The 26,574-nt window shown below is 41.2% G+C and overlaps 2 protein-coding genes across 3 annotated transcripts; one reads left to right on the forward strand and one right to left on the reverse strand.

The window, feature by feature from the left end:
- The first annotated feature begins 1,343 nt into the window (after window positions 1-1,343).
- On the forward strand, window positions 1,344-22,994 carry steap2 (STEAP family member 2, metalloreductase). Of its 2 annotated transcripts, XM_072378769.1 has the most exons (7): window positions 1,344-1,440; window positions 2,574-2,683; window positions 3,246-3,696; window positions 5,101-5,267; window positions 6,307-6,834; window positions 8,720-8,884; window positions 21,512-22,994. In XM_072378769.1, the coding sequence occupies exons 3-7, from the start codon at window positions 3,303-3,305 to the stop codon at window positions 21,803-21,805; spliced, it is 1,548 nt and encodes a 515-aa protein (XP_072234870.1). In that variant the 5' UTR covers window positions 1,344-1,440; window positions 2,574-2,683; window positions 3,246-3,302; the 3' UTR covers window positions 21,806-22,994. The 2 variants fall into 2 exon arrangements, with proteins under 2 accessions (XP_072234870.1, XP_072234871.1); XM_072378770.1 differs by lacking the exon at window positions 2,574-2,683.
- Window positions 22,995-25,252: 2,258 nt separating this feature from the next.
- On the reverse strand, window positions 25,253-26,574 carry mos (v-mos Moloney murine sarcoma viral oncogene homolog). The gene has a single exon (XM_072378372.1). The coding sequence runs from the start codon at window positions 26,386-26,388 to the stop codon at window positions 25,372-25,374; it is 1,017 nt and encodes a 338-aa protein (XP_072234473.1). The 5' UTR covers window positions 26,389-26,574; the 3' UTR covers window positions 25,253-25,371.

Genomic DNA, 26,574 nt, shown 5'->3' on the forward strand with positions numbered 1-26,574 from the left:
TCCAAAAGAAACGAAAGTTAACTAAAAGAAAGCAAATTAACAGCATGAAGTGGTCAAAATTGGTTTTACGCATGCCTATGTGTGTCTGGCACATGCGTCTTCGGGCTCTCCCGCGTTGGAATGTGGATAAAAGCTATATGTTCAGCTGTAATGCCATGTAAAAATAATCTCTACATGACATTTACTCACAGGTGTGACCTGTTAGGACCTTAAGATATCAACAGGCTGTATAAAGCCTTGCGCAACGGCTGTGTGTTTGTGCCAAATGCGCAAAGCCCATCCGCGCTTCCCATAATTGGAGCGAGTACTCTTAAATCACGTGAATAACATGAATAAACGTTTTTACTGCATTTTGTTGTGTTTTATACGTTCTATGCTGTCATTTCTCTCCTCTCCTATTGGCAAGGCAAGGCAGAGTGCTCGCAACTGTATCCTGTGCAGTAGCCGTGATATCTGTAATTGCAATTATTACTTTTGCATATGATGACAGTGTGCAAAAGACGCATGGGCTCTGTGGAGAGCTCCGCTCCAGCTGGCTGCTGAGACAGGTCACTGACACTGTATTTCTGCTTAATCAGTTTCAGTCTCGCCAGAGTTACATTAATATCTGTATTTTTATATTTGACATTTCAGGGGATTTTGATAATAGATTATTAAAGTTTGTTTGCGAGGCTGATATGCCGGCGCGCGTATTTGCGCCGGCATATCATTAGTGCAAAATGTGGGTAAAACATAGGCTATTAAAAGGAACTGTCGGAATGGCGGTATGTTAAAAAAAAAAAAAACATACCGCCATTCCGACCATAGGAGGAAAAAAGTGTCGGAATGGCGAGATGTCGGAATGGCAGCATGTAACCGCCTTGCACAAAGATAAGTCTGGTTTTCATGCCTCATAGTATTCATAGTCTTGTTTTGTCATAGTCCTGTTTTTTTCACAATCTTGTTATCATAGTTAATCATAGTCTTGTCTTATTTCTTTCATAGCATTGGTTTTTGTTAACATTAAGTATTTTTGAATCCGGCTCGGCCGCGCTTTTTGTTCTTGCCTTTTGCTCCCTATTTTGGAATAAACCTTTTTGTGAACGAAAGAGCTGCATCTGGGTCCTACCTCACTCCCTGACAAATTTGTCGTCTCTGAAAACATTTACAGATGCCCTCACTTTGACAGTGTGAAGTAGGCCTAATAAAGATAATACAAATTAAAAATAAAAAATGAGGAATTTAGGATAAAAAAATTACATATCTCAAATAAAGTTACGTTTAAACATTTTACATAATAAGACCCACAACCAACTTAGAAGAATTTAATTTCCCCACAGCACCTGAAGGTAGCGTGGACCAGACAGTGGAGGAGGCTGTGCAACATCAAGCAAGATGGGCAGCGAGTGCCTTGAATGCTTCTCTGCATTGACACCGTTATCCTGTGTGTCTCCATGACAGGTAAATAAAATTGTCGCTCTTACACAGTGCAGTACACCGTGGACGCCTTTTCCTCTCCGGCTCACGGTAAATATGCAGCCTACTGTATATTTGCGTGTTGTGCGGATCCTTCTCTTTGCAGCGGCGGCCATACTTTAGCGACACAGGTGCACACATTTGGACTCGACACACATTGTGTCCTTCGGAGACTCACTCCGTCTGCAAACAGATGCTTGACGGAGGATGACGCTGGTCTTTGTGAATGAATCCTGGGGCAGAACAAAATGGGCATTTGCAGTGGGACACCTGGAAAACACCGTGTTTGTCGTGTGTGAGCTTTCCTATATAAAACAGGGGAAACAGTCTCAGGCAGAAACATTTCAGAATACTGGGTTCTCTTTCACTGTTTAAATGGAGGTGGTTTATCGATTGAACCTTAACAGTTAGTTCATTATCATTATCGTTATTATTATTGAAAAAAAATTATCTACATTTTCTTTTCACCCTTTTCCACGCCAGACATTAGGAATTATGGACTTGGAAAACAGTCTTGCATCTCTGGATGGAGTTATCCAGACTAGTAAATACACTGCATCTGCTTTAGTTTTATTCTCTTGTCCCATTTTCTAATTCTAATTTCTGTTCACCTCCAATGAATCAGTAAAATGTCATATGTACAGTACATCTTTTCCCTCTTCTATAAGACCGTATTGCTTCCTGTTGTCCATGCTCATAAGTTGTTCTAAGAGGAGTGGAAGGTTCATGTGTAGGAATGGAACAGCCACCCTTGGTTATATAGTCACATGGTGAGGATAGTTTTCAGGCAACATATTCATTGACTTGAAAGCTCGAAGTTTCAGGTGGATGAATACACATAGTAGATAAATGGCTAAACAATATGGCGAAAGAAAACAGTTTGAAGTAAATCACATTGAAATAATTTATAATGATCTAATTTATTTTCTCATTCTTTTACATTCTTATTGTTTTGTGACACTCATATCATTCAGTGCTGATGAGCATATCTGGGGTGGCATAGAGAAAAATATTTTTGCCACAGCAAATTTTAGGGAGGGCTAAACGGTGGTGTGGTGGTTGTCTCAAAGCAAGGCAGCTCCTGGTTTGAATCCTGACTGGGGCCTTTCTGTGTGCAGTTTTGCCTTTTTTCCCGGCATATGCGTGGGATCTCTGTGGGTAATCCAGCTTCCTCCCACTGTCCAAAAACATGGTGACAACAACTGGTGACTCCAAATTGACCCTAGAAGTGAGTGTTAGCATTGTTTGTCTCTGTGTGGCCTTGTGATAGCCTGCTGACCTGTCCAGGGTGTACCCCGCCTCCAACCCAATGGCAACTGGGATAGGCTCCAGCCGTCCTGTGACGTTGAATTGGATTAAGTGGGTTTAAAAAATGGATGGACATTTTTAAGGAGGAATATGGTCGGGCAGTAGTGAGAAGGATGAGCAAAGCGAAGAGAAAGCGAAATTGCCATGAACTGAAGGAGTGTAGAACTACAGAATAAACTAATACGAGGCTTAGTTATCCAATTTAATTGGTAGGTATGTTCCAAAATCACAAAATTCTCAGATAAGATATATATGTCCACTGCAAGTTAACAAGAAAACACTGTCCAGTAAAAAAACTAAACTGATTTAAGAAAAAAAACATATAAAGAACATAAGAATATTCACTTGATTTGACCTTCTGAAGCTTCATATTAGATTCATTGCAATCTGATAATTATATGGTTGATTGGTTTCTTTTGTGATGGATTAAGATTTAAAGAAAAAAAATGTATCCTTCTTTTTCTGTCTTTTACCTCCCTTAGGCCTACTGAAATATTTCTAACCAGCAAACCATAAGCGGAGGTAAACAGAAAGGAAGGATGGACTCTGTCTCTATGATGGGATGTAGCAGAAGTCCTCTGTTTCTCACAACTTCCTCCTCCCACCATCTCCATCACTCTCAGACCTGCATGCTGCCCAATGGAGTGAGGAACAGAGCTACAGATTCAGGAACCTTCTGTCTTATGCCTGCTCAACCCACAGTGGCCATCCTGGGCTCAGGTGACTTCTCTAAGTGCCTGACCACTCGTTTGCTACGCAGTGGCTTCAGTGTGGTGGTGGGCAGCCGCCATCCCAAGATGGCAGCCCAGTCATTTCCTCATGTGGTGGATGTGACACACTATGAAGATGCTGTAGGGAAGGCTAGCATTGTATTCCTGGCAATCCGACGTGAGCACTACTCTGTTTTGTGGGACCTCAAGCATCTAATGGAAGGTACATAATACGCATACAGCAGTTTTTTGATTGCAGTGACATTTAAGCCACTTTTCTATTGGCTAAAAACCTACATCTGGGTTTTAGGTACAGTGGGAAAGGGTCTAATCAGCATTCAGTTAAATTATATCAGATAAAAAGCAGGAAGATTGATCTTACTTTTCTTTTTTCTTTTTGCTGATCAGCATCATAGTCCTGCTGTGTAGAGCTGACCCCTGCAATCCAGTCCAAAATGACACTAGCAGGGAAGAGTATATATAAACCTGGATTGACTACATTTAAATGTACATTCAAATGTTAGTTAATGACAATTTTACTATAGATGCTACACAAAGTCATAATATAATTTCTGTATCAACATCAGAGTCAAATTTAAGAGTAGTTCCACACCATTAACTTGCCAGCAAATGACAGAATTGCTCTAAATAGTTTGCACATCATTTAAACTGCTTACCTGCTGAATGTTAAGTGGACACAGAGAGAAGAGGATGAAATGTGGCAAAAGGCCACAGGCTAGCTTCTAAACCTTGATCAGCTGCAGTGAGATGTTCAACAACTGTACATGGAGTGCCCACACAAACAGTCGAGCTACACAGCATTTTGGAAATCACTTGAAATGTATAATGAGCCCTAAACGTGCAGCCCTAAACCAAAACATATTGTTTGAAAATGTATCATTCCTGATTTGTATTGTATGGTGTGTATTTTGATACATATCAGTTAATCTTAAAATGAGAAGTAACACCCCTGTAAATTAGCCTATTTAATTCAAAATGTCATGCTCATCACAGTTTGTGGTCCAACACAGCCTAAAAGATGCAGCGTAATGTCATCTTTTTATGTTGTATTAGCTTACAGGCTTGTCCCCTGGGAGGTTGTGGGGCAGTTTCTGAATGTAACTCGAGTTCTGTGAGTATGTTTTAGCCTTCAGGTCACATGGGATCAACATGCTCCCACTATTGAATTCAAATGTTCAAGTTCATGTTCTTCTCAAAGTTTCCAAGTCCTACATTTAGTTTCAAATGGTTCATCTACGACACCTCTCAGTACTTGCCTTATTTTAACATTAGATGTTCCTCTTAGGAGCAATCAAAAACATATTTTAGAGAGACTTTGTTGGACCATTCAAAGTTGAAGCTTACTGCAACATTACTGCAACATCTGAATACACATGTGATTCCTGACACACAAGCTGTGATTATTTGAACAACATTTTCCAGTGAGTATAAATGCATAAACATTGTTAGGAAATTACGTGTAAACACTAGATTGTTCCTATTTTCGAACACATGAGCTGTATTTTGCCGCATGTCAGCATCGAGGCTTTGCATAAAAAGAATTGCCAAAGAAACGTGTAATCATTAAAATAACATAAAAGGAAGCGTTCACTTTTTTGTTCTACAGGGAAGGTGCTGGTGGATGTGAGTAACAACAGGAGGGTGAACCAGTATCCAGAGTCTAATGCTGAATATCTGGCTTCACTGCTGCCAGAGTCTTATGTGGTCAAAGGCTTCAACGTCATCTCAGCCTGGGCCATGCAGCAGAGCTACCCCATAGACGCCAGTACACGGGTACAATAGAATATATTCTATTCATTCAATAAAACAGGTACATTTAAACAAGTTCTGACATTTTTGGGATTGGAAATCGTTTTATCCAGGTAAGGCTATGTTAATTAAGTGTAAACCTTAATTCAGGTAATAATAGATGTAAACACAGGATGACAGATAATGAAAGAAAACTGAACCTTCAAACCTTACAGTGAAGGGTAGCTAGTGGTTCTCTCATATACTTTGATTTGTCACTTATTGGTGATTGTGAATGTTCGTGCGCGTGATCATGTTTGCTTGTGTATCTTTGGTTTGTGTATAAGACTGGGGTGCGACAAGATGAAATCATTAAAAGTATAAGATCTATCAGTCAGTCAACTCTGTCAATCAGTCAACCCAGCTAATTTTTTTACTTTTCATCCTTTGCGAAAGACAAGTACATTTGATTGTTTTGTTTTTTTTCCAAGAGACTTCAATAGAACAAAAATGTTTGCTACATTTCACACTGCTTTGAGGCCAATAACTGTAAGTTAAAAAAGTACCATCATATGAAATGGAACTTTGCCTTTTCTTTTTTTTTCAATCTCTGTGGGTATATTCAAAGTGGTGCATTCAAATGTGATTTTTGTCTGATCACAATGCCAGGAGCATGAAACAAAAATGAATTCAGAAGAATTTTGAAGGCAGTACTTCTTCTCCAGTAATACTACAATAGATTAAACTCTAAACTGCATGCTATTTAAAAAAAAAAAAAAAGAAAATGTATACAACATTTTAAAGCTGTGGATTAAACTACGCTTTTTAGTTCAAAGTATTCTAGTGGACATTTATGAAAACATGGTAGGGTATAAAACACATTCAGAATAGACAACAATTTCAGATATGTGTGTATTTTCATTGTAATGAATAATCCAGAGCAACAGTGATCTATTAATTGTTTTTGGACAACAATTTCTGTCTACTGGAGAAAAACAGTGACATGTTCTGCCCAAATTGCTCCCTCGATCCTTATACCCCCCTGTAACTAGACTTTTTCTCGTGTGATCCTGCTTCTCCATAGGTGTTTATCTGCAGTGACTCAGTAGAGGCTCGACAAGAGATAATGGAATTAGCCCGTCAGCTCAGCTTCCAGCCTGTGGATATGGGCACCCTTTCATCTTCCCGTGACATTGAGAACATCCCAATACAGTTATTTCCTGGTTGGAAAGGCCCTGTCCTTGCTGCTGTGTCCCTGTCCATCTTCTTTTTTGTTTATTCTTTTATAAGAGATATAATCCACCCATATGTAAAATACAGACAGAGTGACTTCTACAAGATCCCCATAGAGATAGTGAATCGGACATTGCCCACTGTTGCCATCACTCTCTTGGCCCTGGTGTACCTAGCTGGTCAGCTGGCAGCTGCCCACCAGCTCTACTATGGTACCAAGTACAAACATTTCCCGCTCTGGCTGGAAGGCTGGCTACAGAGCAGAAAACAGCTAGGCCTTATCAGCTTTTTCCTGGCTGCTATTCATGTTCTCTACAGCTTCTGTCTTCCTCTTAGGAGGTCAGAGAGGTATCTGCTGCTCAACACCGCCTACCAGCAGGTCAGTAGTGCTAATATGACAAATTTTCCAACATAGGGAGAAAAAAAAAAAAAAAAAAAAAAAAAAGTTCGGTCAGCAATGAAGATGGGGATTACCATAAAAAACGTATTTATTATAGTGCATCCCAGGGGTAAACCTGAACCAACATCACTAGGTTTTTTTGTGGCATTTATACACCTCTGCCAGAAATTGTTGGATCAAGATAACGCATGCTGGTGTCACAATGATTTCGGTTCTTTTGTGTTTCTAGTTCTAGCTGTTTTTCATTTTCCCCAGAGAAACTGAATGAATTAATAGAAAAATTACCTTTTATAAATCCCAGCTGTCATTGCGCGAGAGGTTGTGTACACCCTGGACATGTAGCTAGTCCCTCACAGGGCCACATGGAGACAAACGAGACACACAACTCACTCCTAGGAACAATTTACAGTGACCGATTAATCTAACATGCATGTTTATGGATGATGGGAGGAAGCTGGAATACCTAGGGAGAACCCATACATACACGGGGGGAACATGCAAACTCCACACTGTAAGGCCCCAGCTAGGAATTGAACCTGGAACCCTCTTGCTGTGAGGTGATGGCGCCAACCACCACACCACCGTGCAGCCCCCATTATAAATATTGTCACTAAAAATCATAGTTCATATCTCCTTAACATGAGTGAATTGTATTGAAATTGAATTAAATCAAAGGTCTTGCTTGGAAATGTTATCTGTTTAAGCAACAAATATAACCAGTAATCAGCAGTTGGTGACCACAAATGGCTTGTACTCCACTGTTTGGCTTGTCATTCTCTTAGAAATGTATTTAGCTTTTATTGGCAGTAAATAATAGGTGAAAAAATCTGTATTGCAAGCAGAAAAGACCATGCGATGAAATCAATGGCAACATACTGTCATCAGGAAATTCCTGCAATGGTTTAATACGAAGTCTATGACTCTGCTTAAGAGACACTGATACTTATATAGACAATCAAGTCAGAACATTTGTAGATTAATGTAGGTTTGATACTTAGAAATGTTCAATACTAACTTATGCTAGTACCCATCTCACACCCTTAAGAGTCACTCTTGTAAAAATGGCTATAAATATCACAAAGTCCTGAGGTAAGACGTGCACTCTGGAACTTCATTGTGAAGTTCAGCTATTGGAAGACTTGACTGGCTTTTCCTCTAAATCAGGGTGTCAGATTACAATGAAAACGCAGAACATTGATTGAAAGTCCTATTACTACTTGTTACAATTTTATTTAGAAATTTAGAGTTGTTGACAGGAACATTGGTAAGCTATTGAAAATTCACATTTTGTTGAATAAATGTGTTGCCTTAAGAATAAAGCTTTTGATTTTGGTATATGTTGTTAGTTTTTCTTGAACTAGGACATTACTTTGCCAGGCTTGGCAGATTCTTCAAAACTGGTGTCCCTTCCAAATTTTGCTGTGACTGCTTTAAAGTGCCTATTTGCAAATTGTACAAAGCAGATCTAGTATTATCGTTATTAAACCAGATGTCTGTTTTATTCATATTGCAAGAAAATAGATTACTTGTCAAATCAGAAAAAAAATTGTTATTGAGTACAGAAGGCTCACACACAGAGGAATTCAATTTCTAAATCTGTTGGTATGACAGTGGATACCTGTAGTTTGCTAAACCGAAGGATGTTCCATTGTTGGTTTTTGTCTTTTGTATTCTTTGGGCTTTGTTGCAACACCTTATTGATATCTGATGTTCAATTCAGTAAAGGTTATATATGAACTGTATGCTGAGCATAAGGGAAAGCACCTCACCTTTTCCCTACATAATGTGTTAGTTTATTTGGTTACACATAAAAAAAGAAGTGACTCATAAGTGTGGTAAATGTTGTCCTATCCTATGTTGGCAGGTCCATGCTAATGTGGACAGTGCATGGAATGAGGAGGAAGTCTGGAGGGTGGAGATGTATGTTTCCTTTGGGATAATGAGTTTTGGGCTCATGTCTCTCCTGGCCATCACCTCTATTCCTTCAATCAACAGCAAACTCAACTGGAGGGAATTCAGCTTCATACAGGTAAAAATATATACCAAGAGAAAAGGTGGACATCAAAACCAAAAAGAGGTACTGATCAAGAATCTATGGGTGATGTTCTAAGATTGAGAGCAGGTTGGCCAAGTTGTATGCTCTACTGTGATTAACCTGAAAGCAAGCAATGATATCCTCTATGTTTCATATCAGTGTTATATTGCTCCGAATTACAACAAATGTCATCTCAAGGCACCTCAAAGACACAATCCAATTCAAGCCAGTTAGAATCCAATTCATTGTAACACAATTCATTAAATTCCAAATTAGTACAAAGCAAATTTGAAAAAGTAGCCGAACCAAGGAAATCAGCAGATTGCACCAAAACTTCTCTTCGATCCAATCCCCCATCCTGAGCATACACAAGCGACGGTGAAAAGAAAAAAGTCTCTAAACAGAAAGAAACCGCTGTAAGAACCAGACTCGGGAAGGGTGGCCATCCACCTCGTCTAGCTGGGGTTTGAGAGGACAGAAAAGAAGGGACAACAAACACTATAACACCAGCACAGGGATATCTGCTGAGAAAGAGAAATGCAAGTTAATGACAACAATAATGGCATACGTACATAGAGAGAAAAAAGAGAACAGAGTTAGGAAAGGTGTAAGGTCCCCCAGCAATCTAAGCCTTTAGCAGCATTACTATGGGATGTTTCAGGGTCACCTGAGCCCTAACTACAAGCTTTGTCAAAAAGAAAAGTTTTAAGCCTAGTCTTAATGTTAGAGAGGGTGTCTTCTTCCTGGAGATATATTGGCAGCTGGTTCCAAAAGAGAGGGGCCTGATAACTGAAGGCTAGGCCTCCCATTATACTTTCAGAAACTCTGGGAACCACAAGTAAACCTGCAGTCTAAGAGCAAAGTGCTCTGTTGGGGTAATATGTAACAATGAGATGAGGTATGATGGAGCTTGGTCATTAAGAGCTTTATACTTTTCTGAGAATTTTTGGGACAGCCCAATATTAAAGAATGACAGTAGTCTAGTCTTGAAGTAACAAATGCATGGACCAGTTTTTCTGCATGGATGTTCCTAATTTTGGTAGTATTACAAAGGTGAAAGAAGGCAGTCGTAGAAACCTGTTTTATATGTGCGTCAAAGAATAGATTCTGGTCAAAAATAACTCCAAGGTTCTTTACTGTAGTACTAGAAACTATGGAAATGCCCTTGAGAGTAACTCCACTGCTCAAAAAAAGGGGAACACAAAATAATACTTCCTAGATCTCAATGAATGAAATATTCCAGTTGAAAATCGTTATTCATTACATAGTGGAATGTGTTGAGAACAAAATAACATAAAAATGATCAATGTAAATCAAAATTATTATCCCACTATTACAATTAAAATTACAATTATTATCACACTTCAGCCACATGAGGCCTAGCATTGTCATGCATCAGAAGAAACCCACTGCACCAGCATATGGTCTCACAATGGGTCTGAGGATCTCATCCCAGTACCTAATGGCAGTCAGGGTACCTGACACATGGAGGACTATGCGACCCTCCAAAGAAATGTCGCCCCACACCATTACTGACCCACCACCAAACAGTCGCATTTGTCACATGTGCTCAGTGTGAACTTGCTCTGATCCATGAAGATCACAGGGTGCCAAAAGCGAATCTGACAATCTTGGGGTTCTCTGGCAAATGCCAGTCGCCCTCCATGGTGTTGGACTGTAAGCACATACCCCACTTGTTTCTAACAGTTTGAGCAGAAACAAGCATATTAGTGGCCTGCTGGAGGTAATTTTGCAGGCCTCTGGCAGTGCTCCTCCTGTTCCTCCTTGCACAAGGTAGTGGTCCTGCTACTGGGTTGTTGCCCTCTTGCGGCTCCCTCCATGTCTCCTGGTGTAGTGGCCTGTCTCCTGGTATCTCCTCCATGCTCTGGACACTTTGTTGAGAGACATAGCAAACCTTCTTGCCACAGCTCGCATTGATGTGCCATCTCGGATGAGCTGCACTATCCTTTCCAGATAAAGTTTCATTAAATCCTTTGTAAACTCACAAAATTAAAAGATGCCATTTGAACCTCTTGCATGAATCAAGGATGTATCTGTAATAATGGATGTGATTATTTATTTGTCACTGAGCTGTATCCTCGTAAACACTGTAAAAAGTATAAGGCAACGTAAACGCTGGATCCTAAAATACTGATGTGAGACAGCCTCTGAGCTGTCCTGCTGTTCACTTGGAAAAGTTCACTTGGAAAAGTGCGCTCTAGAGGACATGTGCTTCAGTTCTGATATAGAACAGAATTTTCTCTGAAGACTAGTTTTTGACTATATTTAAGAACACAATTTAATTTCGACACATGCTGTCATACAAGTTTTACAAACCCAACATTTTTACAGTATGAAAACCTAGTTAACATTTGAGTGCTTTAGCTTTGACAAGACTAGGAATTTCTCAGCTACATATAGCCTAAGCTTTGACTGCATAATAACCTGTCAGTATTTAAACACTGGACATCCTTTTGTTTAAAGTGTGCTGTTATTTCTATGAAGACCCCCTTCAGTATACATAGACTAACATTTCTCTTTTTGCATTATCATTAGACCCTTTTTTATAAAAATTTCCTATTGCTACCAGTGTGATGAATTGGTAGCTTCTGGGTCTGTCCTTCCAATGTAAGAAACATAAGTCAGTGGTGTAACTTCATATTCTGACCAGTCAACTTACCAGTTTGCTGAAAAGATAACATAGGGTTAGAGTTACAGTATCATCTTTTATACTAAGCATGTACCATTTACCATACAAAGGCTAAAGGTACTGGGGAAAAAAGATAAAGTTTTTAAATTAGGTGGTTTAAAAAAAAAAAAAAATCTTGCTGCAGTTTTTTTCTAATTGCCTCCAGTGTGCATATGAGCTATTTCATTATCTTATTTTTTTTAGAAACCATAAAAATTATAATCCTTTCTGTTCTATTGTTACAATAATAATACTTTTAAATTTGAGCAAAGACCTGAACACACGCTCTCTTCGAATTGCACCAGTTGCAAAGTTTTCTAATACCGGTAAAGGAGATATTTTTTTTAATGTTATGCATAGCACCACTTTGCATATGCTTTTATATCCACTAATGCAATTTCAGATACATGGGTGTGTTAATTGTTTATCAATGTTAATTGTTCATGTGTCTCAAATGTGCACATCACTCAGTTTGAGGACTAATTGTTTTCACATTTATTTATAACAGTTTCCCAACATCACCTCTAAGTGTTGTCAAAGAATCAACAGCTGTAGAAAAGTGCATACGCCAGCCATGAAGTTGCGTGAGGCACCGCACATTATCTTTCTAATACAAATACTAATGTCTAACAGACATCTCTTTGTATTGACTGAATTATCTGTAGCCAATTTTTATTAGCCATCAGTGTCCATTAGCTCTTTCAGCTCTGCTACAGTAAGGACCAAAACTGTTAATTCCTGACCATTGTAGTAGGCTTATAGATTGACTCTTTTTTTCAATTCTTTTCATTAATAGTAACAATGAAATACTCAAATTTCCATGTGAGACTTAATAAAGTGTTTTTGTATTGTATAAATTCTATCAAATGTCAAAATACTCAATGATCAAGCTTGCAAGCATCCTCAAACTAATTAACAAATATGCTTAGCCATAGGCTAATTTGTTATCTGGCCAAAGTGACAAACTGAACCAGAATTCAGAAAGGCATATAAAACAGTCCTTTGTATCTGTTAAAGTTCTTTTGTAAACTACAATCTTATTGTTGAAGTTTGTATTTATAAGCCTTTTCATAAAAACTTAAAAAAAAAATTTAGAATATACTTATTTGAAATAAAGTTGCTATGCGCCAGCCTTGTCGGCAGCAAGTCTGTGTAGCTCTCAATTTTGTTCGTTGTTTATATAATTGTCATTTTTAGTTTTTATCTAAACTTTTTGGTGAGTTTTAGTGATCTGCTTTTTACTTACATTTAATTTGATTTATTTATTTGACAATGTGCACTGCTACCATTACTAGAGCAGTGTACACAAGAGAAGAACTGTTGGCACTTTCAAGGATTGGATGTCGAATTAAATAATCAAATTCCGACTGAGCTAAAAAAGTTGTACTGTGGATGCAGAGCTGGAGCAAAACAAAAGGCAAAGAGGGACAACAGGAGGTGGAGGTACAAGCCTTTTCTGCCCTCGTGATTATGAGAAACGCTAACTCGCTACCAAACAAGTTTGATGAGCTAGAGGCACTTGTGCGGAACCAACGGCTGTATTCTCAAGATGGTGCCACGGACGGCTGCCTGAGCGTGTAGGTGCACACTTTTTTGTTTTGTTTTGCACTTTAACTCTGTTTTTTTGCGATGGTACTCGGAGCTCTTTCACCAGAGAAGAGCTCAAGAACATCAGGGTAACATCACCAGAGTATTTATCCCATACTTTTCTTCTCCCTACACTGGAAATTTTGGTCATTCTGGTCAAAGGTGCGCTCACCTTTACTCACACAGAGAAACGCCGGAGGAGAGGGAAACGGGCCGGTACGCTTGTGCGTCTTCGCCAGCGCGGATTACGCACACTATTTCCGGGAACAATTCTCTCTAACATGCGTTCCTTGTCCAACAAACTGGACGAATTACAACTGCTGTTGGGGAAAAAACAGGGACTTTTCTTCATCTGCTGTTTTGCAAAGCTAAAGGTGGAGGAATCTGTTTTTACATCACCCTGTGAGTTTGCGTCATTCTTTCTGGTCAGTGTTTACATCCCACCGCATGCCAATGTGCAGGACACACAGCGTATGCTCGCCGACCAGACACTCTGTGTGGAGCAGACCAACCCAGACTCTTTAATTATTGTCCTTGGTGACTTTAACAAAGGAAACCTCTAATTCTGTAAATTAGAGAAATGTAAAGGATGACGCAAAGTTTATGTAGGAAGCAAATTGACACACCTAATTTGCATATTATGACGTCATGGGGTGGCGGCCATCTTGGATTATAGAATTTTTATGAAATTTTCATGTTTCAATGATGAAATGCAGCCTTTTTCCCCAAATATGCCCCTATGAATGTCTGTGCTATATTCAATATTCTATATTCAATGCGCTAGACAATGCAAAATGTTCAGGGAAATAGCAAAGAGTAAACCAACACTGGAAATTATTTCTAGTAAATGGCCGAAAAAATGCACATGAGTGATAACCTCACGTTTGCCTGCAGAGGTCAAAATAGGCCTATGCCTATCCATCCAGGTGACACTGTTTGTAGTTTTTTATGGTGTGATACCTCTCATTGCATGGTACCACAGAAAGACCCACCCCACACTGCCTACACCTGTATTTTGTCTGACGGCGGCCTTTAGGCCGGGTTCGGTCAGAACGTACAACACAATCTGGGTGGTCATCAGCCTTATACAGAAAGTGACGTTCTGTGAGTCTCTGTGGCATTTCTCCCGATGACTTCTTCCTCCCTTTATGGCTCTCTTTCCTGGAGTAGCCTTCCAGTAAACCAGTTACCACGTCTTGCACAAAGACCTTCAGAGACTTGTGAGGAGCCGGAATACAGCTTCAGTAAATTATGTGCGCATTCACCATACTTATGCTAAGATTAGCATTGAAAATTCTGTTATACCACTTTCTTGATCTGTGGGGAAAGAGTTAGGTCTTCATTCTTTGATCTGCAGTGTCAATGCACCCCATAAATGAATTATAATCATCAACACACACAGGTGTATTTATTAATCTGTACCCACTAGTCGTGTCTTTTGTCCTGATGCATTTTCGTTTTCACTGACAGTTACATCAGACCACTGGTGAAATCTTGAATGTGGCTTGATTTCATGGGAGGCTAAAAACTGATGGGCATAACGATTTGTTTCTATCGTCAATAAATTCCAGAAATCATCATTGAGAAAAAGTGACAAAAAATCTAGGGCCGAATCAGCATCGGATAGTTCTCTGTCCCCCTGATATCCAACTGTTTCATCAAATGGCTTTATCTAATTTTTGTACCCCATCTCATCAGTCAAATACTCAAAGCCTGCATGTCCATAACCTGGCTTAGTGACCTGGCTCTGCGCTGTATGACAGCGCGTCTGCCTCTAAATGTGCTCCTGTCATGTCTCAACCAAGTGTGCCAACACGCGCTCCGGTCAGTGAACAGACACAGCATGGCTGCGTCTGCATGAACTGCGCCGTTACGTTTTCCCCCAGCTCTCCCACTGACACTTCGACCACGTCTGACATGTCCATCAGATTTGTCAAGCTACTGGCTGCGCGATCGCGAGCACTTTGTGAAGGCACCGTGTCAGAATGCACAGCGTTCACTTGGCGAGCTCGATAAAAAGACAGAACACGCACATTACACCCAGCCTCGTTCGCTCCAGTACTACCACGCCTGCTAACTCCTCGATGAAAACTTCGACCCTGTGAAACATTTTCCTCATCACCTACATTGCTGGGCAAAGGATCTGAAGTTGGTGTTTGGTGTAGGGAAAACACTTTGTCCGACTGCTGGTGAGGCAGGAACGCGGGGCGGGAACATGTCGCCACTAGCGCCGGAACTAGCTAACAGCTGACCGTCATCTTCTGAAGATAGATTTTTCCCTTCAGAATAAGGATTATCGAATAGAAGATCCAGCGCTTCTTTGCAGGTAAACTTTTTAGTGGACATTGTGCGATTATTGGAAAAAAATACTCGCTAATGCTGACTATATCGCTCTGCTGCTGTAGCTCAAAAAAATTATATTGAAGGATGACGTTTTTTGTGTCAAAGAAATTAAATGTGACATGTCTGCCAACCAGAAGTGGAGAGTAGGAACAAAATATGACGTTATATTTGCCACAATGGGCCGTTTTATTCAAGGCGCCATCTTGTCGACTGAAGTCGACCATGAGGGTTAAATGCCTGACCAGACAGGCAAATATTCTGGATCACTGTTACACCACATTCAGGGACGCTTATCATTCCGACCACATCATGGTTCACCTGATGCCCGCTTACAGGCAGAAACTAAAGCTCTGCAAACCTGTAGTGAGGACATCAAGGAAGTGAACCACTGAGGCTGTGGAGGATCTCCAAGCGTGTCTGGACTCTACTGACTGGGATGTGTTCAGGACTGCTACCAACAGTCTAGATGAGTACACAGAGGCTGTGACATCATACATCAGCTTCTGTGAGGACTGCTGTGTTCCAGCATGCACCAGGGTGAGTTACAACAGCGACAAACCCTGGTTCACAGCCAAACTCAGAAGGTTAAGGTTGGATAAGGAAGAGGCCTTTCTCAGCCAACTTTAGGAAGAACTCAGCCTCAGCTACCCCATCACCCTCTGTGACTCCACAATTGACACTGTGGAGTCTTTCCGCTTCCTGGGAACTATCATGTCCCAGGACCTAATGTGAGTTGAACATCAGCTCCCTCGTCAAGAAAGCCCAGCAGAGGATGTACTTCCTGTGGCAGCTGAAAAAATTCAACCTGCCAAGGACAATGATGGTGATGGTGATGATGATTGAGTCCATTCTCACCTCTTCCATCACCATCTGGTACGCTGCTGCCACCGCCAAGGACAAGGGCAGACTGCAGCGTGTCATTCGGTCTGCAGAGAAGGTGATTGGCTGCAATCTTCCATCTCTCCAGGACCTGTACACCTTCAGGACTTTGAGGAGTGCAGGGATGATTGTGGCTGATCCCTCGCACCCCAGTCACAAACTATTTCAGACACTCCCCTCTGGCAGGAGGCTACGGCCCCTCAGGACCAAAGCCTCACACCACAAGAATAGTTTCTTCCCATCCGCTACTGGCCTTATCAACAAGGCCCGGAGCCCCCCTTGACACTGACTTTCTCCCTCTGACCTCCAGACCTTCTGCATTATATTAACGCACATCTATTGTGTATATATATCCAGATTCTGATCTTTATCTATATTGTCTGCACCAACTACACCAAGTCAAATTCTTTGTAAGTGCAAAACTACTTGGCAATAAACTTTTCTGAACGTTTCTGATTCTGATTACACCACAGAGCAGTTTGATCTGTCTGAGTCCTGGCTGAACTGACTCACGTGTGGACATACCCTGCTTCACATACCCTTACTCGTGACCGGAGTATGAGAAGTAAGTGGAATTATCTTATTATCAGGGGTATTATCCTGTTTTTTAATCAAATATGGGTTAACCCCCGCAATGGATATGTTGTCCAGACATTGAACTCCAAGTGTCACCACTCAAAGCGCTTCACTACATGCCGCATTCACCCCACTCACACACATTCATACCAACATCTTAAGATTAACTACGTGCTTTTTTCTAATTATTCATACCCCAGTGATACACTGATACAACGTGGGGTTCAGTGTCTGAAGGACGCTTTGACATGTAGCCTGGGGAAGCCAGAGTCGAAACACTGACCTTCCGATTGGTGGGCGACTGCTCTTCCTCCTGAGCTACAGCCGCCCCTACAGTTGTCATCATTGTTTACATTCCACCGAGGGCAGCACCGACAACGGCGTGTGACGTCATCCATAACATCATCCATGTCGCCTTTGCTAGAATACAGACCCAGCATCCTGAGGCATTCATTGCAATCACAGGGGATTTCAACCACGTCTCTTTATCCTCCTGCCTGACTGGATTTGTACAGTATGTGGACTGTCCAACACATGGAGAAAAGACATTAGATCTGTTTTATGTTAATGTGAAGGAGGCTTACAGGGCAGTATCTCTTCTGGGTAGATCTGATCACAGCATGGTCTATCTACAACCCACATACAGACATTGTGTACAAAGACTTCCTGTTACTACCAGATCTTTCAGGAAGTGGTCACCAGAGGCGCGTGATGCATTGAGAGACTGCTTTGATGTCACAGACTGGGCTATACTGCTGGAGGAAGAAGAAATAGATATTGACATGGACAGAAGGGTCAGCACCATCAATGACTACATTAACTTCTGTAGGGACACTGTGATTCCAGTGATGACTGTAAGGTGCTAACCATGGATCACCAGTGACATCAAAGACCTCCTGAACCAGAAAAAGATGGCGTTCCAGAATGGGGATGGAGAAAGGTGGAGGAATGTACAACGGGAGCTTAAAAAGACACTACGTCGAGCTAAGGTGGAGTACAAGAAAAAGGTAGAGAGACAGCTGGTGAACAATAACACCAAGATGGTGTGGAGGGGCATGAGAACCATAACTGGATACAGACTGAAAAACTCTTTATGGAATATTTCAACAGGTTTGATAGTGTGGCTTTTTCCACCTCTGCTACTGCTCCCTCCACCCCCACCACTACAGCTGCTTCCTCTATACTGCTTCCACTACCCAGCTGTACTTCCACCTCAATGGCAACTCACATCGCCAAGCCTCTTCCTCCGCCTGACTGCACCTCCACCTCTGCAACAACTCTCACCAACGGGTTTCTTCTGTCCAGCTGTACCTCCACCTCTTCGGCAGCTTCCACCACCAGGCATCCTGAGCCCAGCTGCACATCCACCTCTGCAGCAGTTTCCACCATCAGGCCTCCTGAACCCAGACACACATCCACCTCTGCGACAGCTTCCAGCACCAGGCATCCTGAGCACAGCTGCTCCTCCACATCTGTAGCTGCTCCCACCGCCTGGCCTCCTCTGTCCAGCTGCACCCCCACCCCCATCTCTAAAATTAATATAACATTACTCCTGTCATCAAACCCTCCGCTACAACCTCTTTGTCTATAGAGGAGGTTGGAACGGAGCCCAAGAGACTTCAGTCAGGGCGTCTGTCCAAGGCTTCTGAGGGACTGTGCTGGTCAACTAGCTGTCTCTCTTCATTAGCTTGTTAGCCCAATTCTTTCTTTGGAAGCCCAAGAACAAGCTGGAGAAATCTTTTATTAAACAAAGCATTTATTAGTGATCACATGTGAAGTATATTGCAGGGCTGGACTTGGAGCTCTCACAGGAAATCCGTCAGGCCGAGCCCCAATATCCGAAAGCATTTCATATTTATATTCAGCTTTATCTTACAGAGGTTGTATTCAGAGTATAATTGGCCAGTTTTTTGTGGCCTGAGCAGGACAACCACTGTCCTCGTCATGTTCTTTGGATTTAATAAACAGTGTGTGTGTGTGTGAGAGAGAGAGAGTGCTGTTTTAGGCGTGTATCTAATGTACCAGACCTATCTAATCCAATAGAGATGTTTTGTCTGGCCCAGTTGTTTTGTCTCGCTATGTTATCCTAAAGTCTTGGACCATTCAAGGACATACATTGCGTTTGTATGAGTAGAGTGGAGAAGTACCCACTTGGAACATAGGTTATTTGGTAAAATATTGAATATGAATACATATTGTCTAAGAACAAAGCCAATTATAACAGGCTCTTCAGTATGAGCCTTCAGATGGAAAAAATCCCTGTGCTGTGGAAAACTTCTTGTCTCATACCCAAATTACAGCAACCGGTGGAGCTGAATGACTACAGAATGGTGGCTTTGACATCTCATATCATGAAGTCCGTGGAGAGACTCCTTGTTCGCCGCATGAGATTGCAGGTTGCTGAGGATCTTGACCCCCTCCAGTTTGCCTACCAGAAACACATGGGAGTAGAAGACATGATTCTGTACATGCTGCATCAGGCATATGCTTATCTGGATGTGCCTGATTCATATGTGAAAATCATGTTCTTTGACTTCTCCAGTGCCTTCAACACCATACAGTCTCCCATACTGAAAGACAAGCTTCTAGGTATGGGTGTGGCCTCCTCCTTGACATCGTGGATTAGATTATTTGACTGCCAGACCACAGTATGTCAAACTGGGGAGATGTGTTTCTGGAACACTAGAATGCAGTACTGGGGCTCCGCAGGGTACCGTTTTGGCTCCTTTTCACCCTGTACACATCAGATTTCAGGTACAACTCAGAGTCCTGCCACATACAGAAGTGTTCTGCCATTGTCCTTCTGTGGCTGGACCAAAAAGGACTTTTTGCTCCTAAACCCTACCAAAACCAAAGAGCTGGTGGTGGACTTCAGGAGATCTAAAACTCCATACCAGTTAGTCTGCATTAATGGAGGGGAGATAGCGACTGTTCAGACCTGCAAATACCTGGGGGTGGTGCTGGATAATAAACTGGAGCGGTCTGCCAATATAGAAGCAGTGTACAGGAGGGGCCAGAGCCGTCTCTTCTTGCTGAGACGGCTCATGTCCTTCAATGTCTGTAGTGATATGATATGCATGTTTTATCACACTATCATTGAGAGTGCACTGTTCTATGCTGTTGTCTGCTGGGGGAGTTGCACTACAGACAAAAACTGTAAGCGCCTGGACAAACTGGTAAAAAAAAGGCCAGTTCTGTTGTAGGTAGAAGACTAGACCCTCTCAGTGCTGTGGTGGAGCAACGGATGAGAAGGAAACTGTATTCTGTTTTGGAGAATAATAAACATCCTCTCCACAGCATCCTGGTGGGTCAGAGGAGCAGCTGCAGTGAGAGGCTCATCTCACTGCGCTGCAGGACTGAGAGGTTCAGGAGATCCTTTGTCCCCACAGCCATAAGGCTTTTTAATAGTGACTGCTGACATGTTCTCCTCAAATTTATTTATTTCGTTACTGATTATTATTGTTGTTGTTGTCTAGTATGCAATCATTATAAATATTTATAATTTTTTGAGCTACTCGACTAATTTGAATTTACCCCCACTGGGGGATGAATAAAGTATTTTTCTATTTCTTTTTAAAAAAAAGACAAAATACAATCAGTCTGTAAACAAGTTAATTGTAAATGTATCTGTTAAGCCAACTGGCTAATTTCCTTGGCAGTCCCTATTGCCAAATGCAAGTAAGCATCCAGCATTTAAAAATATATCACAAACAGCAAGACAAAAATTGGAAGATCACAGCATAAAACATATACAACGAACATTAGAATTTGCAAGTTTCTGCATTCAAACCCCAACTGGTAATATGACTTTACAGAATTCAAAATAATTATATCCCTTTTGGCAGTGGTAACTGTAGAAGATAACATATCTGATGTCCTGAGAACAAAAAGATTTTGCATGTCATGCTCATCCATATAGTCCTAAGCCAGATGGGGCAAAATTGCAACATCACAAAGGAGATTCTCTGCTCTTATTGCCAGAGATTTAGCCTGGCTGTAGCCGCTTGCACCCACTGAATTTTAGTGTCATCTGACATGCAGTTCTGCTGAAATTGAGGGAATCTTACTAGCATGGATTCCCTCAAGACCATCATGTATCAGATCAAGTCAGCGATACACTGTGTACTATGTGTAATCAACTCTAGCGCACTTAGCCATGTGATAAAGAAAGTACATCTTTGAACTCCTAGGACGTTGCATATCAGGACGTGATATATTTCAGCTGGTGTTTATCAGTTCTTAAAATTAGGTTAATACAACTTAAGATTACTAACAATATATAGCTTATCACCCAGTGTCCTTATTTAATCAACAAAAACAAAATGGAGAAGCAGTGTGTGAAAAATAACCTAACATAACCCCACAAATAAACCTGCCAGGAGTCTGTGAACCTGTTGAAATGCACAGACTTGCAGGGTGTTGCAGTTATAAAAACTCTATTAAAAAAACTTCAGTACACAAGTTTTTATAACTATGGTTACAAATACTAAACAATTTATTTCACTTGTTTGCTGGCTGATGAATGATGAATATTCTTGTCATTACAGTCCACTCTGGGCTATGTGGCCCTCCTCATCGCCACTCTCCATGGCCTGCTGTTTGGCTGGAAACGAGTGTTTGAGGAGGAGGCCTACCGTTTCTACCTGCCCCCCAGTTTCGTGGTGGCCCTGGCACTGCCAGTTTTAGTCATACTGGGGAAGGTGCTGATGTTGCTCCCCTGTTTAGCCTGCAAGCTCCACCAGATCCGCAAGGGACTTGACAGCAATCAGTACAAGTGCCAACGTCTGGAGCCAGTGGGATCAGCTGCCAATATTTCTCCTGAAAGAGTCACTATCATGTGACCCGAGTGTTCTGCTACTTTATTAGGATTTCACATGTACCACTCTAGTTATCTGTTTCACTAAAGTAAATGAGCTCTATTCATGTAATTTAAATTGTTTATTGTCTCTCTGCTGCAAACAATTTTGCTGATGTGTGTTGTGCACCTGTCGTCGTTGCTTTTCACTATAGCTACTGATGTTGTACGATGTTATGTTCCAATAGTTGAGTCCTCAAAACTGTAACACTGAACATTCTACCTTCACATCTTTCTGATAGTACATTAAGTACTCTGCTCCTGTGCATTCATTACTTTATTGCAAAAAAAAACAATTTTACTTGAAAAGATTGTTTTACTGTGAAAATAATTATTTTATGTTCTGTTGCCAAATATAAGCTTTGTCATGTCTGAAAAAACATTTTGATGATGTTATAGTGATGTTGAGGATGGAACCAACTGAATTAAAACACAAAACAGTAGTACCTCAATCATTTTCAACAAATTTATTTCAAAAGGATTTGTTTTAGTGGTCTTTTTACTTTTAAAGGTCAAATAACAACTGTGTAGGGCAGCTGTGTGATATGGAAAAAAATCATTTGTATTTTTCAAATATGAACATAATACTAGTTGCCATTATCTTTTTCACAAAGGATTGTTTTCTCATGGTAATGATGTCTCACCTCAAACTTTAAAACGATGTTCTCAGGTTTTGATTCAAAGTATCTTTGCTTCTCTTTCTCTATCTTTCTCTGGGTACTACCTGTGACAGTCCAAGAACATCTGTGTTAGTTTAGTTAGGGATTTTAAATTGACCATAAGTGTGAGCATGCATGGTTGTTTGTGTTGGCTCTGTTATAGACTGGTGACTTGTCCAGAGTATACTCTACCTCTCGCCCTGTGTCAGATTGGACAGGCTCCAAGCCTCAACAGGATGCATCAAGTGTAGAAAACGAATGACTAATAAAGGAAAAAAGATCCTTTTGAAAATACTGTGAGATTAGAACTGTAAATTAAGAGACTTTAACTGAGTGGAAAAGCAAAAGTTATGGTAAAAAAAATGGCAGAAATTTACTCTAAAAGATACAGGCTTAACTTGAGAGATTATTTCTTTCTTATAACTCTGCCAAAGCTTCATCACAGGCAAAATCCATGACTTCAGTGACTGTGGATGGGCCTTCAGATCTGATGATATAACCTATACATCACCAACACCCTGGTTAATTCCCATGTTATGCAAGTGACTATGTTGGATAATTAAAGTCTTGATTTACCACTGCCTCACAGTAGGATATAACCTCATGTTGTACAACATGACACTAGAACTTGTGTGAAATTGTTGCAGTTTGAGGGATTTTTACCAACACTTATTCAAGAATATCTCTTCTTTAACCCTCTCTCAAATACATTATGATTTTTTTTTGTAGGCAGCAGTGACCTCTACTGTCTATCATCAAAGTGGAGATCAGTGAGTGTGTCTTTACTTATTTGTGTTCATATTTAATTTAATTTGTAAACCAGTCGTAAGGAAGGTCAAGGGGGGATGCAGCATCGAGATGTCCTTCTCAGTTACTGAAATTGTAGTATTTAGGATTCTGGGATCAATTTAAGAGATGTTACCTCACAGTGAGTCATATATATCTACAAATGATGTAGACTCGTGTTGCATGTCATGTTACACATCCTTTCTTTCTCCAGTGACCCGCCACAGACATCAAACTCTAGCTCCAGATGGAATGTTTCACATATTTGGTCCACAAAAACTAATCTGAAAAAGAAAATAAACCCACTTTGAGCGGTATTATGGGTTTGGAATGAAGACAAAGCAGCCATGCTGCAGTCATTCAAGTTTTGTGTCCAAAGCAGAACTTCATTTTCAGTGTCGTCTTCTAATCAACCAATAAACTGAAAAAATGCAGTCTCCATCACTAAATTACCATCTTTTAAGTCCAGACATAAAGTCACTTAAGGCCACTTCAAAGTCACAAGATGCTATGGGCTGACTGACACTGGGTAAGAAGAAAGGGTACGTCCTGAACAAATTGAACATAAGGATAACCCCAAGCCTATGGAACCTCTCTTCTCTCTTACAGTTTTTATTTCTCTCACTGTGGTTCTGTAACCTTTTCCTACTCTCTTCTCTGCCCCAAACCTGAAACCCTCTTTTTTTCTTTTTGATAGAATTAAGAAGTCTTTGACCTGTGGTTATCACACTTCTAGAAGCAACCTGACAAACATTTACGCCCCAAAGGGTGATTATGCTTAAGTAATGCTCTGGAACAATCTGAGCAAGTATGGGACGTACTGTCATGAGCAGCCTAAATTAAATACAGTCACCAGAGGCAAAAAGGCAAATGCAGCAGAATGATGGAGAGATGGAGGTGATACATTTCAGGACTGATATAGTCAAATAATGGAGCAGTGTTCTGAGCTAAGATCAGGTAAAATGTATAAACACTCCCTTGGTTATCATACGTGCAAATCGGGTGGTACAAACTGAAGTAAATCCTGTTTCTTACAAAATATGAGCATAGCACCTTATGGAAATTCAAGTCTCAGTTTTAATTACTTCCTGCTGGCACTTAAGTTAAGCATTTTATAGGCTTCCAAAGGGCATTGTGCTACTTTTACATTAATAGAGGAAGAATTTCAGAAATATCCATCCATCCATTTCCTATACCCACTTTATCCAACTCAGGGTTGTCATTGGGCGAGAGGCAGGGTACACCCTGGACATGTCGCCAGTCCATCACAGGGCCACATAGAGACAAACAACCGTCCACGCTCACTTCTAGCATCTAGGAGTTTAGAGTCACCAATTAACCCAAGATGCATGTTTTTGTATGTTCGGAGGAAGCCGAAGTATCCAGAGAGAAGCTACACATACACAGGGAGAACATGCAGACTCCACACAGGAAGGCCCCAGCTTTTTTCTCCTTTTCTAAATTAAGTATTTTTTATTATCTGATGGACAAACTGATGTCAAGATTTAAAGTCTGTCCCAACACCTATTTAATATGCTAAAGATTAAATTCTATTATTGACATAATTGTTGTCCATGTTTGAAGATGCAGGGTGATTTTGGTGAGCAACACCTGGGACAGCTCTTTTTGATTTTTTTTAAATAATTTTTCCAAGTCTAAATTTGATGGGGCTTTTGGAAAGCAGAGCTTCTTCAAAAACCAAGATGGCCCTGGATCAGAATTCTCTGTATAGGAGAGTTCTTCCAGTGCAGAGGTGATCTCTCCATACAGATGTGTACCAGTAGTTTGAAGGGAACTATGAACTGCACTGCTTTTACATTATTCATCTGTCTATTCACGTTAGTCTTGACAAGATGTCATGACAAAAACAGAAGCTGAATACATTTAGTATAAAAACAATTTTAATGAAAACCCATTATACTTAAATTACATTACATTCCCATGGTACCTTATCAAACTTAATTCATAAAAAATACAGAATGAGTGAACAACAATGTGAGGGAGAGAAAGAAAATGCATACTTTATTTTGTAAAGAGGGTGTGAAGGCTGTAAAACTCTACTAAAATGTGTACGTGTAAGAAATCTGATTGTGTGGATAACCTAAAATCATATCAGGAAGCGCAGCTGCTCCAGGTGGTGCAGCAGCTCCTGAGCACTGGGTCTGCAACTGGGCTCTCCGCTCCAGCACTGGCTGAGCAGTGTGCTGCACCGCCTCCCCAGCTCCGACCGGAACACCGCGTGGTTCTGCACAGGGGGCCGCAGATTGTGAGCCACGACCGCATATAGGACGGGTTGCCTTTCGCCTGTGTAGGGCGGCTCTCTGGTTAAAAGCTGCCACAGGGTAATCCCGAAAGAGAAGATGTCTGCTTTAGGACACACCCCCTCTCCTTTGAGCAGCTCTGGGGATCTGTGCGTGTACGTGCCACAGACGTGGCTCAGATGGGGACTGATTGCTCTTATCTCACATTCCTGTTCCAGTTTCAGAGAACAGCCAAAATCGGCAATTTTACAGACACCTTCACTTGACACTAGCACATTAGCTGGTTTTATGTCCAAATGTACAACACTATGAGAGTGAAGATACCTCAAGCCGTTGACAATGTCTGTGGAGAACATAAGACACCTCTCCTCTCCCAGCACCTCTGAACTTCCGTAAATTAGTTGCTGCAGATTTCTACTTCCCACAAACTCCATCAATATTGTTCCAATGCTGTTTTCTTCTTCATACTCCGTCGGGATGCAGGTCGTCGCCGCGATGACGCGCACGATGTTTTTGTGTCGCAGGTGCGCAGCATTCAACTCGGCCCAGAAACTCTGGCGGGAGGCCAACTTATTTTTAGTGTACTTCTTGACCTTTTTCAGCGCTACGGTTTCCCCAAGGTATTCCGCCTTGTACACGGAGCCAAATCCCCCAGAGCCCACTGGCTCAATGGCGCGCAGCTGCCTCCAATGTATCACAGAAGACCAGAGCCGGCTGGCTACTCTGCCATGTAACCGTTTAACAGGGACCTGTAAGGTGGAGCCATGAGAGATTTGAGCCAGCGGGCTGCTGCAGGTTCCGATGTCCAGTGAAGGATACAGATCTTTGGGCAACAGGCGGGTGACAGGAATCGGAGAAGGCATTGTGTTATCAGTAGGGACTGTGCAGCGTGAGCTCCGCGGATTAGAGATCTACAGGTGCGTTCGACTCCATGTGGCGCTAAGTGATGCATTATGGTCTTGAAGCAATGCATGATGGTTAGAAATCTTGGAGTCGATACGGTCAATAAAGAAGGTCACCTTTAGTCTTTTCCTCTTCATATTTGCTTG

Source organism: Leuresthes tenuis, unplaced genomic scaffold (assembly GCF_036924035.1).
Source record: "Leuresthes tenuis unplaced genomic scaffold, fLeuTen1.0.hap1 SCAF_24, whole genome shotgun sequence".
In the NCBI taxonomy this organism is placed as follows: domain Eukaryota; kingdom Metazoa; phylum Chordata; class Actinopteri; order Atheriniformes; family Atherinopsidae; genus Leuresthes; species Leuresthes tenuis.